The following is a 15,341-nucleotide window of genomic DNA, read 5'->3' as shown; positions in this document are numbered from 1 at the left end:
AGTTGAAAAGGACACTGCATAATAAGTCTTTTCACTTTTGGCTCTTCTTGGTATAAAAAAAATAACTTTTTTAATTTTGTTTTCTTTTCAGTTTCTTTGGATGAAGCATGCCATATTGGACAAAAATTAAGAAAATCAAATAATATACTCAAGATTCCCTTATATGACCACAAGTTCTTATAGTTTTTTTCAGAATTTTTTTCTAACCAAAAGATTCTGTTTAATGTGGTTTACTGCTACTTTGGTAATATTAAACTTGCATTTTTAGTTTGAAATTTTCTTTTAATTATTTTTTAAACCAAACTCAATAAATCTATTCAAATTACTTCTAAAATGTGGTAATTGAGTCAATTAATGAGATGGAATTCTTAAGACCAGTCTAAATCTAGAATTGTGGAATTCTTAAACATCATAATTATATGGTTATCTTTCTAACTCTCATTATTATTTTTGTTGTTGGTCTTTGGTCATTATATTTTTTGTAGTGAAGCCCAATTATGGAGAAAATGTAGCCTCCATACTTTGTATCGTGGCGGAGCTAGGGGGCGTTAGGGGTTCATCTGAACCCCCCTCGCCTTTGAAAATGACACAATATTTACGAGGTTAAAACTATCCTTTTACGGATAGGTTATAGTAGATGTTGAATCTCCTTGACTTCTTCATGTGTTTATTTTTTATATTTTGAATCCCTAAATATCTTGATTCCGCTACTTAATATGTTTAGTGCAAATCCATACTCTAGAATTGTATTTGGTGTGCCTCATTTTCAAAAACTGCATTAGACCTATCTATTGCCATTCATAAAGAGATGAACTCTATGGTGCTTTTTGAATGAGCTACTTCAGAACAGGAAATATTTTGACATATGTTGAATGCTGTCCTTAGAACGGACCATATAAATAGAGGTGATCTATGCATAGTCATTCTAGGCTAGGGCGGAGCTACAGTTCGACTTACAGATTCAGCAAAACTTCTGAATTTCCCGGTCCAACCTAAAATGGAGGGAAACACTGGCATGATGAGACTAGAAATAGCTAAATCGACTGCTCCTCTAGAATGGTTAGTAATACCACTTAAGGGCGGATAAACTGTTCACTCAGTGCCACTAGCAACTTCTACTACGGGTAGTCTTAATAAGAGCAAGAGACTTGGAGGCGACAACTAGAACGAAGCGAGCATGAAACAAGTACCCAATAATACTCAGTTAATGTTATGACTTGGCTCAATTTTCTGTGTATTTTTGTTTATCTACATGAACTATGAAACAAAAAAAAAGAAGATGAATATTATGTACTAAGTGGTACTTGTGCTAGAGTCACTAATCCACACTTGAGTTACTGAAATTGGTGAAGTTGGAAACTTGTTGAGTTTCTTCAATAATACATCTACTTCTGATTCAGGTGAAAGAGGGACTTGTACACTCTCTTTCGTGTTTCCGTCACAATCGATTTTCTTCTCATGTGTAAACTCACCATGCTGAATTTCTTGCAATGTTTCTAGTACTTCAACCATAGTAGGTCTCATGTCCTTGTCATGTTGCAAGCATCTAAACGATATCTCGGCTACTGAAGTAGTCATCCTCCTAACTTCTGCATCAGACTGAAAACCGAGGGACGGGTCTATCAGTTCATTGAATGCACACCTTAAAATCCTGTTTATTGCATAGTTAGATAAGTTGATCTCTTCGTTACGTCTACTGAAGTCTACTGCAGGCATGGATGATAACAGCTCAACAAGGACTACCCCAAAGCTATAAACATCACTTTTATCAGTAAGCTGGTAACATTCGTGGTACTTTGGATCGACGTAGCCAGGGGTACCTTGAGGTGCAGTTGATATGTGAGAAATATCAGTTGGATGAAGTCTTGAAAGTCCAAAATCTCCAACTTTGACACAGAAGTTTTGATCAAGTAGTATGTTGTTACTCTTCACATCGCGGTGGATTATATCAGAAGCATGCAGATATGCTAGAGCAGTGGCAGCTTCAATAGCAATTTTCATTCGGATAGGCCACGTGAGTGAACCATCCTTCACCTTATGACCATGTAAGTGATCAGCAATCGTTCCATTTGGGACATACTCATAAACAAGTAAGAGTTGATCGCTGAGTTTAGACGTGCAACCATAAAGAGTGACAAGATTTTTGTGCCTTAACCTTGTTAGAATTTCAATCTCAGTTACAAACTGCTCCTTTCTCCTAGCATTGTGGTCGTAGAGGCGTTTTACTGCAACTTCTCTTCCATCCTGAAGTTTCCCTAGTTTGTAGCATACAAGAATTAGAATAAACGAAAATGAAGAAAGTGATGGCTAGACATCTGCATGGTCAAAAGTTTCTTACCATAGTACACTGTTCCATATCCTCCATCCCCGAGTTCTCTGGATGAATCGAAATTCATGGTAGCTTGTTGAAGTTCAGCATAAGAGAAGACGGGAACCCCAAAGAACCCGCTGTCTAATTCGTAGCTTTGTGTTGAGGGCTCTGAAGGGATGCTTCTTGGAAGAACATTAGTAAAACTTCTATGACTCTTCTTGCAACAGCAGATTATATTGATCACTATGCTGATTGCTATAATAAAAATTCCACCAAGCACTGCAGAGCAGATGAGATATTAAACAGGTTACATTTTATTCAATGTTGCTCAGACTCTCCCAAAATGCTCTCGTACACGTGTCAGACCCTCCAAAATTTCACTACTTTTCGAGGATCCGCCATAAACCTGATAACATTTTTGAAGAGTCCGAGCAACATAGAGTTAAAATAAAAGTTATGGCATAGTATTGGCCTCAGCTAACAAGTAAGCACTCCGACTTTGAGAGTGCACATCTAAACACCTCAGCTTAGTCTCAACTGACAACTAAACACTCCAAACTCATCCTCACTATGCCTCATGGACACCCAATGTTGACGTGACACAGAAATTTTGGAGGTGTTCAGATGATCGTTTCGTTTTGTAAGTTGGAGTGTTCAGCTACCACAATGGAGACAAGTTTAGATGTCTAGATGTGCATATATGCTCAAAGTTGGAATGTTTACTTGTCAGTTGAGATCAAGTTTCGAGTGTCTATTTATGTATTATGCCAAAAGTTATTGATTATAGACTATAGTAAAGTACCTGAGCCTAGAATCAATCCCAAATTCTTTTTTGCTGCTGCAAAACACACAAATGACAGTTCAATTAGTCACAAAAAGATTGAACTAAATGCACATTCATCCACATTAACATAGTAAAGAAAGCAACAAATACCTTTGGAGCAAAAGAAGTTATTTTTGCTGTCACTTTGGCATTGTCCTTCTCTATAAAAACACTTAGAACAATCTTTAGACACTTCCCAATCCAATGTGAAATTAGAACTCAACAACTCAAACAAATCAGATGGAACTGGTACTGAAGTTGGAATATACTTCAAAGGCAATCGAATAATCGAGCAGTTTGCAGGAAGATCATTCTCATCAACTGGAATACTATAGTTTCTATGATCTGTTCTTGGTTTATGATAGTACAAGTTAAATCCATCACAATTCAAGTACTTCTCATAACGTCGAAAATAACCACCTATCTCCTCATTAGTACTACCATTCATACATTTGAACAAAGTGATATTGTTGAATACACCAAATGAAACAGAAGGTGTATTAGGAAAAGATAAGTTCCTTTCAAAGGATTTACAACTTCTAGTAGCTAAATAACCTTCAAGAATCGAGTCCGAAAGATCGATACCATCAACCCATAGCCACTTCTTGTAAGCATTGTATGTCACACCTTCAATCTCAACTTTTGGATAATGAAAAGTGTTGTTACAATCAATCTTTGATAATCCACAATATGGTTTATTGAATTCTGAAAAAGGATAACTCATGCTACCAAGTCTTCCACAATTGAACTCTTTTGGACAAGATAATTTACTCTCAACTTCAACTAAATTGAATATAACAACATGAAACATAAAGAACATAGCAAAAAAATAGGCTAAAGCCATAAGTCTAACTCTAAAAAAACTTCAACTAAGTATATCATACATAAGTAGAAAAAGTTATTATAAGACAAAATATTAGTATTACCAAAAATGTTCTCTAGTTCACTCTCAATCCATTTTATACTATAGTTTGGACTTTCTTTTTAAAAAATGACAAAAATGGTCCCTTATGTTTAGGAGTATGTTCAATTTAGTCCCTTAAGTATCTTCTAAGCAAGTTTTGGTCCTTTAAGTTTGTCAAATTAGACACTTTTAGTCCTCCGCCAAACATTTAGCAAACTCTACTATAAGTCTAATTAGACACTTTTAGTCCTCCGCTAAATATTTAGCAAACTCTAGTTAGACATAACGAAAACCATGAAAAAAGAAAGATTTAACCCGAAACATTATTATTAAATCCTGAAAATTATTGCCCTCCTAATCTGAGTTATTTTTCACAATTCATGTATAACCGAACATGTAGAGTTTGTTAAACATTTGAAGGAGGACTAAAAGGTGCTCGTTATTTTGGCAAACTTAAAAGACGAAAATCAAAGAACTATTTTGAACCTACCTCCAAATATAAAGGACTATTTTTGTTCTTTCCAAGACTTATTATCTCATCTTGTATCAATAATTCAAACAAGCACTAAAGATTATAAAAACAAAATGGTAGGGACCATTAACTCATTAAGTTTGCAAGTGGAAATATGAAAATGAAAATTTTTGAGTATTTTGCTTACCAACTTTTCATTGACCGTAACTTCAGCCGAATTAAGAGACTTTCAATATAATTTGACTATTAAAAAAATAATCATATATTTAATAATTAATCTAGAAAAAAAAATACTTTTTGAATTAGTCTATGCCTGGGTTTCTACTCCATTGTACTTTTCTGACAACAAGTGGTGACAGCTAATATTATTAAAATGCATTTTGCTTAAAGACTATTCTTATTAATTTACGTGACACTATTTGACTAATGTGAAGTTTGAAAAAAAAAGTAAATTTTTAAAATTTGTGGTTTAAAATAAGTTGTAAACTCATTTTATTAAGGATAAAATGTAATTTTAAATTTGAGCTATGTCTAATTATAGAAAGGCGGTTTTTTTTTAGATAGATCAAAAAAAAAAGTGTGTAACGTAAATTGGGACAGAGGGATTAGTGTACTTTGAGAGCAAACTTCTTTGAATGTACTAAACCATTGAATAAAAGCAAAGACAAAGACAAAATATATTTGTTTAATTAAAAAAAAATATTTGTTTAATTTTAATAAAATAAATGAATATAGAAATGGAATATTCTTTTTTTGTTTTTGTCATTTTTTTTTGGCAGGTCAACTATTGGCTAAAGCTAGAACATGGAATATAGAGGTTCATCCATTTGAAGTTGGAGTTAGGAAAAAGTCGATTTTGCCCTTAATCCTAATGGAGCTCTAACTTGAGAATAATTTTTAAACTATAGTCAAAAGTTGAGGGGTAAATTTGGACTTTTCTTCTCAAAGAATTTGGACACGTGAAGTTCACCTATTTTAAGTTGGAGCTTCATTAATATACAAGGGCAAATATGAGACGATTTGGTAACGATAAAATATGAATGGATCAAAAGTGTAATTGAATCACTTTCACTCATAGATACAAAAACCTTTATCATAAAAAATAAAAAATAAAAAAAGACAGAAAGAGTAACCGTTTATAACACACATGTGATATAACAAGCTAGAATTAAAGTTAGATATACTAAGATACATAGTTCAAGAAACCTATTACCTATGTTGCTCAACTCTCCAAAAAATTTGTCGCACCCGTGTTGGATAAAATTCACTACTTTTGGAGTATCCGACACACCAAAGGATATTTTCGAAGAGTCGGAGCAACAACATAGCAAGACACTTCTCACAGTAGCAACAACACTGCTACTACTTTGTATTAGCTATAGTACTAGAGCAAGTAGTCCATTTATCAGTCACAGAATTTGGTGAAGGTTGTGATTTAACTTGATTCAGCAATAACTTAGCTCTCTTCTCATTGTCAAATTCACCTGTCTGAATCTCTTTTAGAGTATCCAAAACTTCAGTCATAGTAGGCCTCATGTCCCTATCTGTCTGTAAGCATAGAAATGCCAACTCTGCAACTGATCTAGTCATTTCCCAAATCTTGGTATCTGAATCGAATCCCAGGGATGGATCGATCAACTCGTTGAATGCACATTTCACAATCTTGTTTATAGCAAAGCTAGCTAAATTAATCTCTTGACTATGCCTCATCATATCCACAGCTGGCATTGATGAAATGAGTTCAACAAGGACCACCCCGAAGCTATAAACATCACTTTTTATGGTCAGCTGGTAACATTCATGATACTTTGGATCGATATAGCCAGGGGTTCCCCGGGGTGCAGTTGAGATATGAGAGACGTCATTTGGGAAGAGACGTGATATCCCGAAATCTGCAACTTTGACACTGAAACTCTGATCAAGGAGTATGTTATTAGTCTTGACATCACAGTGTATTATGTCAGAAGCATGAAGGTAAGCCAATGCACCAGCAGATTCTATGGCAATGTTCAAGCGGACTGGCCAGGTGAGTGATCTGTTCTTCGCTCTGTCACCATGGAGGTGATCAGCAAGAGTTCCATTAGGAATGTATTCATAGACAAGGATTAGTTCATGGCTTCGCCTTGAAGTGCAGCCATAAAGGGTGACAAGATTGGTGTGCCTTAGCCTAGTAAGGATCTCAATTTCATTTACAAACTGCTGCATTCGTTTGGAGTTGTGCTCGTAAAGGCGCTTCACAGCAACCTCTCGTCCATCCTTAAGTTGTCCTAGTCATTAATGAACAAGTATTAGGCACATGAAGAAAGAACTGAAGCATAGCTCAGTTAGATTAGGAAATCTCTCACCATAGTAAACAGTTCCGAAACCTCCATCTCCAAGGACTCGAGAGGATTTGAAATCATTCGTGGCTTCTTCAAGTTCTGAATAAGAGAAGACTGGTATGCCAAAGTATATACTGCTTCCCTCAACATCATTTTTAAATATATATGACAATTTCCTTGTTGAGAGGAAGTGGGGTGGATTAAATTTCCTCTTCTTGTAACACCAGATAAAGTAGACAGCTAAACAAGTTATCATCACCAATACTCCACCAAAAACTGGAAATAAATAAAAATCGAAGGTTACCAAAAAAAAAAAAAAGAAGCAAAACATCTCAACTCCACTTTGTCATTATGGATATGTTTTGAGCATTTACCACAATGAAAAAGAGAATTCAAAGAACATGTATGGAAATTCTGAAATAGAAAAGAAAGATGAGGTTGATGGATATTTAACTACCTGTTCCAAGAATCAGTCCCAACTCTCTTCTATTTGCTTTTGCATCTAAACAGAAGAGGGAAAATTATCAGATGTCATATGAAACAAAAAAGGACCGTAAGAAATATGCATTTGACCTTGAACATGTTAATTATTTTGAGATGTCTACCTTTGTAACAAAGAAAATTGTTCTTCTTATCAGTCTGGCATCGACCTCCATCATAGTGACATTCGTTACAGTCATCAGACAATTTCCATTCTACTAGAATTTCAGGACATAAGAAGTTGACCAAATTATTACCAGGTTCTGTTTGGAAATATGGCAATCTGATAAGTGAACAGTTGGCAGTATGATTGCCTGCTAGAATGTCTTCATCATCAACTCCATAAAACTTGTAGTATATGGTGAATCCATCACAGCCATCGTATGATTCATAACCATCAAAATGATCTTTTATCGTCTGATTAATGTATGGGTTGTTACTACTAGTCCTGTTGCATTTGTAGAAGTTCTGAAGGTTAACTGCAGTGTAAGAAATAGAAGGAGAGTCTGAAAGGGAGATATTTTCGTTAAAAGCCTGGCACTTGTTTTTCCTCAATATAGTTTGAAGCTTCGGGTCCACGAGCAAAATAATATAACTATACTCCTTGCCTCTAGCATAGTACCATTCTCCTTCAGGAAGCAGTTGGATTGTTGGAAATGGTTTAGCATCACAACCAGAGATGGGAACTATTCCGCAGTCGGGTTGTGTGGAAAGAGAGAAAGGAAAGCTCAGGTCAGTAAGATTGCCACATGAAAAGGACTTTGGACAAGTTGAATCATTTCTCCCCTTTGCCTGAACTAACATCAGAAGAAGAGATAGAATAAAGCAAACAGACGAAAAAGCCAAAGACATATTGTGAATCCTACTGAAAGAAGAGCAAAGCTAGCTGAAGTTTTGTGAATTGCAACTCTAGCTCACCAGACTTGTATCTTATAAGATCAAGTGCCATAACTTCTAAACACTTTCTCTATTTATAGTCTCCATCTTACTGGTAAAACTTGTCAAAAAGACTTACTAGGTGGAACCAAAAATAATCAGACTTATTGAGCAAATGAAGACAAGGCTTAGAAAAAATGAAAACATTCACATCAGTAAAGACTTGACTTCTTTGCTCTGCAATATACCAGGCAACTTCTTATCAGTTTCAGGACCAAAGTCTTCAAAAATGGTTGACTTAACCTGTAGAAATATGAAAATGAAAAGGTTCTAGTCACACCCCAAAACACAACTAAAGATAGTTTGATAATGTAAAAAGAATACTGCATACTTATCAGGTAGCTTCATATCTCCTCCTTATGGTGAACAAATCCAGTCTTCCATTTGCTCATTCTCACTAGAAATTACCAAGAAAGTTTTTCAAGTATAGCAGAGTATATACGGTGTAAGCTAGAAATACTTGCAATGTTCCAAGCCATCTTCTATAAAATTTTGAAAAAGTAACAAATCAGCAATCAGTATTCTAGAATATGGAACACTGACCCCTCTATTCCATGACTAACATTGAAACAATAGTGCATATCACTATGACTAAATACTCAAATTGACACTCGTACTTGCATAAATTTCTAACGATGGCCCCTCAATTCCATGAAACATTAACCTTATCTTCTTCTTTTTTCTCTAACTTCTCCCATCATTTTCTGTTACACCAGCTTTTGATCCCAAAAAGAAAAGAAAATGTGTCATTGGATGGAGCCACCGCTTTACATTTTCCAACCTTCCAGTGTATATAACAGCTCTTATATAATGAAACTAAAAATTGAATCACTTTCACTCGTAGATACATTGCTCAAGAAACTTCTCCGAGTAGTACATTCATAGTCTCTCAAAATCTACATCAATAACAAAGGAAGGGGGTACAGAACTACTTTGTATTAGTTATACTAGAGCAAGTAATCCATTTGCCAGTCACAGAATTTGGTGAAGGTAGTGATTTAACTTGTTTAAGCAATAACTGATCTTCTGATTCAGGGAAAGGAAATACTTTCTTTTCATTGTCAAATTCACTAGTCTGAATCTCCTTTAGAGTATCCAAAACTTCAACCATAGTAGGCCTCATGTCCCTATCTGTCTGTAAGCATAGAAAAGCCAGCTCTGCCACTGAAGCAGTCATTTCCAAAATCTTGGTATCTGAGTCGAACCCCAGGGATGGATCGATCAACTCGTGAAATGCACATTTTACGATCTTGTTTATAGCAAAATTAGCCAAATTAACTTCTTGGCTATGCCTGTTCATATCCACAGCTGGCATTGATGAAATGAGCTCAACAAGGACCACCCCGAAGCTATAGACATCACTTTTACTAGTCAGCTGATAACATTCTTGATACTTTGGATCAATATAGCCAGGGGTCCCCCGGGGTGCAGTTGAGATATGAGAGACGTCATTTGGGAAGAGACATGATATCCCAAAATCTGCAACTTTGACACTGAAATTCTGATCAAGGAGTATGTTATTAGTCTTGACATCACAGTGTATTATGTCAGAAGCATGAAGGTAAGCCAATGCACCAGCAGTTTCTATGGCAATGTTCAAACGGACTGGCAAGGTGAGTGATCTGTTCTTCGCTCTGTCACCATGGAGGTGATCAGCAAGAGTTCCATTAGGAATGTATTCATAGACAAGGAGTAGTTCACGGCTACGCCTTGATGTGCAGCCATAGAGGGTGACAAGATTGTTGTGCCTTAGCCTAGTAAGGATCTCAATTTCATTTACAAACTGCTGCATTTGTTTGCAGTTGTGCTCGTAAAGGCGCTTCACAGCAACCTCTCGTCCATCCTTTAGTTTTCCTAGTCATTGATGAACAAGAATTAGGCACATGAAGATATAGTTGAAACATAGCTCAGTTGGATTAGTTCCTCACCATAGTAAACAGTTCCAAAACCTCCATGTCCAATTACTCTGGAGGAACTGAAATCATTTGTGGCTTTTTCAAGTTCTGAATAAGAGAAGACTGGGACACCAAAGTATTTGCTCCCTCCCTCAACATCATGTTTAAATATATCCGAGAATTTCTTTGCTGAGAGGTAGCGGAAAGGACTAAATTTCCTCTCCTTGTAACACCAGATAAAGGAGACAGCTAAACAAGTTATCATCAACAATCCTACTCCACCAAAAACTGAAAGAGAAGTCAGTAAACCAGGTCACTCAAATAAAAAAAAAAAAAAAAGATAGCAAGGAGAAGGAATTTTCCTTTTTTTTTTGATGAAAAAAGGTAATAGATTTCACTAAAGAGTGCCAAGAAGGTATAAGAAAGAGAACAGACTACAAAATTTCCTTCTATATGTTGAATGAATGCAAAATATTTAACATAGCGTTCATATCCGATACAATGCTTTCTCTACACCATAAGTATAGACTTTTCAAACATCTAGATTTGACATGAAGTATTTTTCCCTCCTATCATCATTAGAACATCAGTCATTCTTCTCCTGCCAGACATTCCAGAAAGAATTTTCCCTCAACTCCATTATCCATATGTTTTGTGTAACGGAACTTTTTGAACTGAAAGAATTTAAATCTCTTCTTTATGTTTCTTTATGTCAAGAGAAAGTTGTTGAACTTATACCACTATAAAGATGAAAACTCAAATGATATGCATAGAAATACTGTAATAGCAAATAGCATTGCAGCTTCATATAAATCAAAACTACCTGTGCCTAGAACCATCCCCATACTTCTTCTAGTCGTTGCATCTACAAAAGAGAAAATGTTATGACATATTATCGATATGTGATATGAAAACAAAAAAGGACCCTAAGAAATATGCACTAGACTTTGAACATGTTGATTATTTGGAACTGTCTACCTTTTTGACAATAAAATTTGTTGGTTGTATCCGTCCGACATTGACCTCCATCATAGTGACATTTGTTACAGTCATCAGAGAGTTTCCATTCTACTAGAAATCCGGGAGTAAAAAAGTTTCCATCTACTGTTGGGTGAATTGGCAATTGGAGAAGTGAACAGTTGGTAGTAAGATTGCCTGCTGGAAAGACTTCATCATCATCTCCGGGAAGATTGTAGTATATGTTAAAGCCTTTACAACCATTGTACATTTTATAACCAGAAAAATGCTCGTTGTGCTTCAAGGTACTACTAGCACTGTTGCATCTGTAAAAATCCGTCATAAATATTTGGAGAATTTTGAAAGATATAGAAGGAGAATCTGGAAGGGAGATATTTTTGTTAAAAGCCTGGCACTTGTTTTTCCTCAAGATAGTTTGAAACTTCGGGTCCACAAGCAAAACTGTATAATTAAACGGCATACTTATAGCATCATACCAATCTCCTCCAGGAAGCAATTGGATTCTTGGATATTGTTTAACATCACAACCAGAAATGGACATAATTCCACAGTCAGGTTGTGTTAAAAGAGTGAAAGGAAAGCTCATGTCAGTAAGATTTCCACATGTAAAGGACTTTGGACAAGCTGAATCATTTCACCCCTTTGCTTGAACTAAAATCAGAAGAAGAGATAGAATAAAGCAAACAAAAGAAGAAGCAAAAGCCATATTGAATCGATACTGCAAGAAGAGGAAAGAGAGCTGAAGATTTGTGAATTGCAACTTTAGCTAAACAGACTATCTTATAGGCTCAAGTTCCATAACTAGTAGTTATCTTATTCATATATATTTGTAAAAAAGGAAACACTATGTACAGCCAAACGTATAAGAAGGGTCAGACTTATTGAGCAAAAGAAAGGCAAAGTAAAAAGGAAATTTCCATAGTACCTTTTCGTAAACAACCAAACGTATAAGAGGGGTCAGACTTATAGGGGAAAAAGAAAGGCGAAGAAGAATAGGAAATCTTCACATTACCTTTTCTAGCCATCAACACCAGTAGAAAGACTTGACTTGTTGACTCTGTGTACTAACAGAGACTTCTCAACATTTGTCAGGACCGTCTCCAGAAATGGAAGATTTCAACTGTAGAAATAGAAGCAATATTCATTTCAGTTGTCTGAAAGTTAAATGGTTTGCAGATACATCCGAAGGCACATAAAGATATGATAATGAAATTTTCAGGACCAACCTTCCATTTGTTCATTTTTCTCACTAGAAACTATCAAGAATATGTTTCCAACCTTCATCACTAGAAATATTTGCTATGTTCCAGGCCATCTGAAAAAGAATCAATCATTAATTTTCATCCCTAACTTATGCAACACTCAACCTAGAAATCCAAGACACCTTGAGTGTATGACAAAGATTGAAACAAGAGTGCATATAACGATGACATAATACTTATATAAACACTTGTACTTGCACAGATTTCTAATGCCGGTCCTCAATAACTCCATTAGTTCTCGATTAAAAAGTTCTTAAAATTGCCAGTGTATACAACTTAAACTTCTATAGAAATTTAAAATTGGATCACTTCTACTCATAGTACATAGCTCAAGAAACTTCTCACAGTAGTAAATTTGCAGTCTTCCAAAATTTCCATAAAATTAACAAAGAACCCCAAGGGGTATAGAAATTTTAACTACTTTGTACAAGTTATATCGGAGCAAGTAATCCATTCATCAGTCAGAGAATTAGGAGAAGGTAGTGATTTAACTTTCTTCAACAAGAAAATATCTTCTGATTCAGGGAAAGGAGGAGCTACTACTATTTTAGCTTCATTGGCATTGAGATTAGTCTGAATCTCCTTTAGAGCATCTAAAACTTCAACCATAGTAGGCCTCACGTCCCTATCTGTCTGCAAGCACAGAAAAGCCAGCTCAGCCACTGAAGTAGTCATTTCCCAAGTTTTGGTATCTGAATCGTACCCCAGGGATGGATCAATCAACTCATTAACTGCAGATTTTATGATCTTGTTTATTGCATAGTTGGCCAAATTGATCTCTTGGCTATGCCTGTTCATATCCACAGCTGGCATTGATGAAATGAGCTCAACAAGAACCACCCCAAAGCTATAGACATCACTTTTAATGGTCAGCTGGTAACATTCGTGATACTTTGGATCAATATAGCCTGGGGTACCCCGGGGTGTAGTTGAAATATGAGAGACATCATTTGGGAAGAGCCTTGAAATCCCAAAATCCGCAACTTTAACACCAAAGTTGTGATCAAGGAGTATGTTATTAGTCTTCACATCGCAGTGTATTACGTCAGACGCATGCAGGTAAGCCAATGCACCAGCAGTTTCTATGGCAATGTTCATGCGGACTAGCCAGGTGAGTGATCCGTCCTTCACTCTGTCACCATGGAGGTGATCGGCAAGAGTTCCATTAGGAATGAATTCATAGACAAGGAGTAGTTCACGGCTACGCCTTGAAGTGCAGCCATAGAGAGTGACCAGATTGTTGTGTCTTAGCCTAGTAAGGATCTCAATTTCATTTACAAACTGCTGCATTCGTTTGCAGTTGTGCTCGTAAAGGCGCTTCACAGCAACCTCTCGTCCATCCTTAAGTTTCCCTAGACATTAATGAACAAGTATTAGGCACATGAAGAAAGAATTGAAGCATAGCTCAGTTGGGTTAGGAAGTCTCTCACCATAGTAAACAGTTCCGAAACCTCCATCTCCAAGGATTCGAGAGGAATTGAAATCATTTGTGGCTTCTTCAAGTTCTGAATAAGAGAAGACTGGGATGCCAAAGTATATACTGCCTCCCTCAACATCATTTTTAAATATGTATGACAATTTCCTTGTTGAGAGGAAGTGGGGCGGATTAAATTTCCTCCTCTTGCAACACCAGATAAAGTAGACAGCTAAACAAATCATCACCAATCCTAATCCACCCAAAACTGGAAAAAATATCAGTAATCAGAGGTTTTCAGACAAATGAAAACATCGCAAGGAAAAAGAAAGTGTCCTCTCAACTCCACTATCCAATCATTTTGTGTAAGCTAAAGTACTTACCTCTCTTATCATCCTTTATCATTAAGGAAATGTTTTGAGATTTTATCACAATGAAGAAGAAATTCAAACGATATGCATGGAAATTCTGTAATAGAAAAGACCGAAAGGACACTGCAGTTAATGGATATTTAACTACCTGCTCCCAGAGTCAGTCCGAACTTTCTTCTAGCCATTTTTGCATCTAAAGGAAAAAGAGGGAAAATATTATGAAATATTATAGATATGAATACAAGACAGGACACTAAGAAAGATGCACTGTGTGACTGAACCTTGTTCATGTGGATTATTTTCTTGATGACTTTGAGCTTGTGGACTATATGGATATGTACAGTGAAATTTGTTGTTTATATCAGTCTGGCATTGACCTCCGCCATAGTGACATTTGTTACAGTCCTCAGAGATCTTCCATTCTACAAAAAAAGTGGCGCTTAACATATTGAACACACCATCATCATCTGATATCGAGCGGATCGGCAATCCGATAAGTGAACAGTTTGCAGGAAGATTGCCTGCTCGCACGTCTTCATCATCACCTCCAGGAAGCTTGTAGAATAAGCTAAAGTCTTTACAGCCACTGTACATTCTATAACCAGCAAAATGATCTTTCATCTGCTGGGTAATGTTTGGGGTGCTACTACTAGTGCTATTGCATTTGAAGAAGTTGAGAATATTCAATGGGAGAATTTCAAAAGAAATAGAAGGAGAGTATGGTAAGGAGAACTTTTCGTTAAAAGCCTGGCAGTTGTGTTGCCTCAACTTGGCATGAAGCTTGGGGTCCTCAACCAAAACTGTATAATTATACATATTTACTACAACATAGTACGAATCTCCTTCAGGAAGCAATCGGATTTTCGGAAATGTTTTAGCATCACAACCAGATAAGAACATTATTCCACAGTCAGGTTGTGTGGAAAGAGAGAAAGGAAAGCTGAGGTCAGTAAGAAAAGGACTTTGGACAAGTTGAATCATTTCTTCCCATTGCCTGAACTAACATCAGAAAAACAGATAGAAGGAAGCAAAATAAAGAAGAAGCAAAATCCATATTTCAAGAAGAGGAAAACTAGCTGAAGGTTTTTTCATTATACAGTAATAACTCTACCTAGATCTATTAATAGTCTTTAGCTTAATTGTAAAATTTGTCAAAAAGAAACCAAACGTATAA

General features: G+C 36.1%; 2 protein-coding genes and 2 pseudogenes across 3 annotated transcripts; all 4 read right to left on the bottom strand.

Annotated features, from left to right (window-relative positions):
- Positions 1-1,272: 1,272 nt before the first annotated feature.
- On the bottom strand, positions 1,273-4,011 carry LOC125821548 (LEAF RUST 10 DISEASE-RESISTANCE LOCUS RECEPTOR-LIKE PROTEIN KINASE-like 1.1). The gene is made up of 4 exons (XM_049500967.1): positions 3,246-4,011; positions 3,114-3,149; positions 2,339-2,590; positions 1,273-2,255 (listed from the first exon to the last, which is right to left on the bottom strand). Exons 1-4 carry the CDS (start codon positions 3,976-3,978, stop codon positions 1,294-1,296), a joined length of 1,983 nt encoding a protein of 660 aa, XP_049356924.1. The 5' UTR covers positions 3,979-4,011; the 3' UTR covers positions 1,273-1,293.
- Positions 4,012-5,841: 1,830 nt separating this feature from the next.
- On the bottom strand, positions 5,842-8,172 carry LOC125821551 (LEAF RUST 10 DISEASE-RESISTANCE LOCUS RECEPTOR-LIKE PROTEIN KINASE-like 1.1). Its single transcript, XM_049500969.1, has 4 exons — positions 7,437-8,172; positions 7,289-7,324; positions 6,856-7,107; positions 5,842-6,777 (listed from the first exon to the last, which is right to left on the bottom strand). Exons 1-4 carry the CDS (start codon positions 8,161-8,163, stop codon positions 5,873-5,875), a joined length of 1,920 nt encoding a protein of 639 aa, XP_049356926.1. The 5' UTR covers positions 8,164-8,172; the 3' UTR covers positions 5,842-5,872.
- An 881-nt stretch (positions 8,173-9,053) lies between these two features.
- Positions 9,054-11,893, bottom strand: LOC125821554 (LEAF RUST 10 DISEASE-RESISTANCE LOCUS RECEPTOR-LIKE PROTEIN KINASE-like 1.1; annotated as a pseudogene). The gene is made up of 4 exons (XR_007442598.1): positions 11,121-11,893; positions 10,966-11,007; positions 10,176-10,430; positions 9,054-10,101 (listed from the first exon to the last, which is right to left on the bottom strand). The product of XR_007442598.1 is annotated as an LEAF RUST 10 DISEASE-RESISTANCE LOCUS RECEPTOR-LIKE PROTEIN KINASE-like 1.1 (transcript).
- A 906-nt stretch (positions 11,894-12,799) lies between these two features.
- LOC125821549 (LEAF RUST 10 DISEASE-RESISTANCE LOCUS RECEPTOR-LIKE PROTEIN KINASE-like 1.1) lies at positions 12,800-15,221 on the bottom strand (annotated as a pseudogene).
- Positions 15,222-15,341: the final 120 nt, after the last annotated feature.

Source organism: Solanum verrucosum, unplaced genomic scaffold, assembly GCF_900185275.1.
Source record: "Solanum verrucosum unplaced genomic scaffold, falcon-dt-bn FXZP01000217.1, whole genome shotgun sequence".
Lineage (NCBI taxonomy): Eukaryota > Viridiplantae > Streptophyta > Magnoliopsida > Solanales > Solanaceae > Solanum > Solanum verrucosum.
Note: the sequence above shows the minus strand (reverse complement) of the source record. Positions and strands in the feature narration are given on the sequence as shown.

What these genes read in the sequence shown, in the direction of transcription:
- LOC125821548 (XM_049500967.1), bottom strand. Translation starts at nt 3,978, where the DNA reads ATGGCTTTAGCCTATTTTTTTGCTATGTTCTTTATGTTTCATGTTGTT. An exon ending in TAACTTCTTTTGCTCCAAAG is followed by an intron (nt 3,150 to 3,245) that starts GTATTTGTTGCT and finishes TGTGTTTTGCAG; the next exon opens with CAGCAAAAAAGAATTTGGGA. An exon ending in ATATGGAACAGTGTACTATG is followed by an intron (nt 2,256 to 2,338) that starts GTAAGAAACTTT and finishes GCTACAAACTAG; the next exon opens with GGAAACTTCAGGATGGAAGA.
- LOC125821551 (XM_049500969.1), bottom strand. Translation starts at nt 8,163, where the DNA reads ATGTCTTTGGCTTTTTCGTCTGTTTGCTTTATTCTATCTCTTCTTCTG. An exon ending in GGGACTGATTCTTGGAACAG is followed by an intron (nt 7,108 to 7,288) that starts GTAGTTAAATAT and finishes ATTTATTTCCAG; the next exon opens with TTTTTGGTGGAGTATTGGTG. An exon ending in TTTCGGAACTGTTTACTATG is followed by an intron (nt 6,778 to 6,855) that starts GTGAGAGATTTC and finishes ATTAATGACTAG; the next exon opens with GACAACTTAAGGATGGACGA.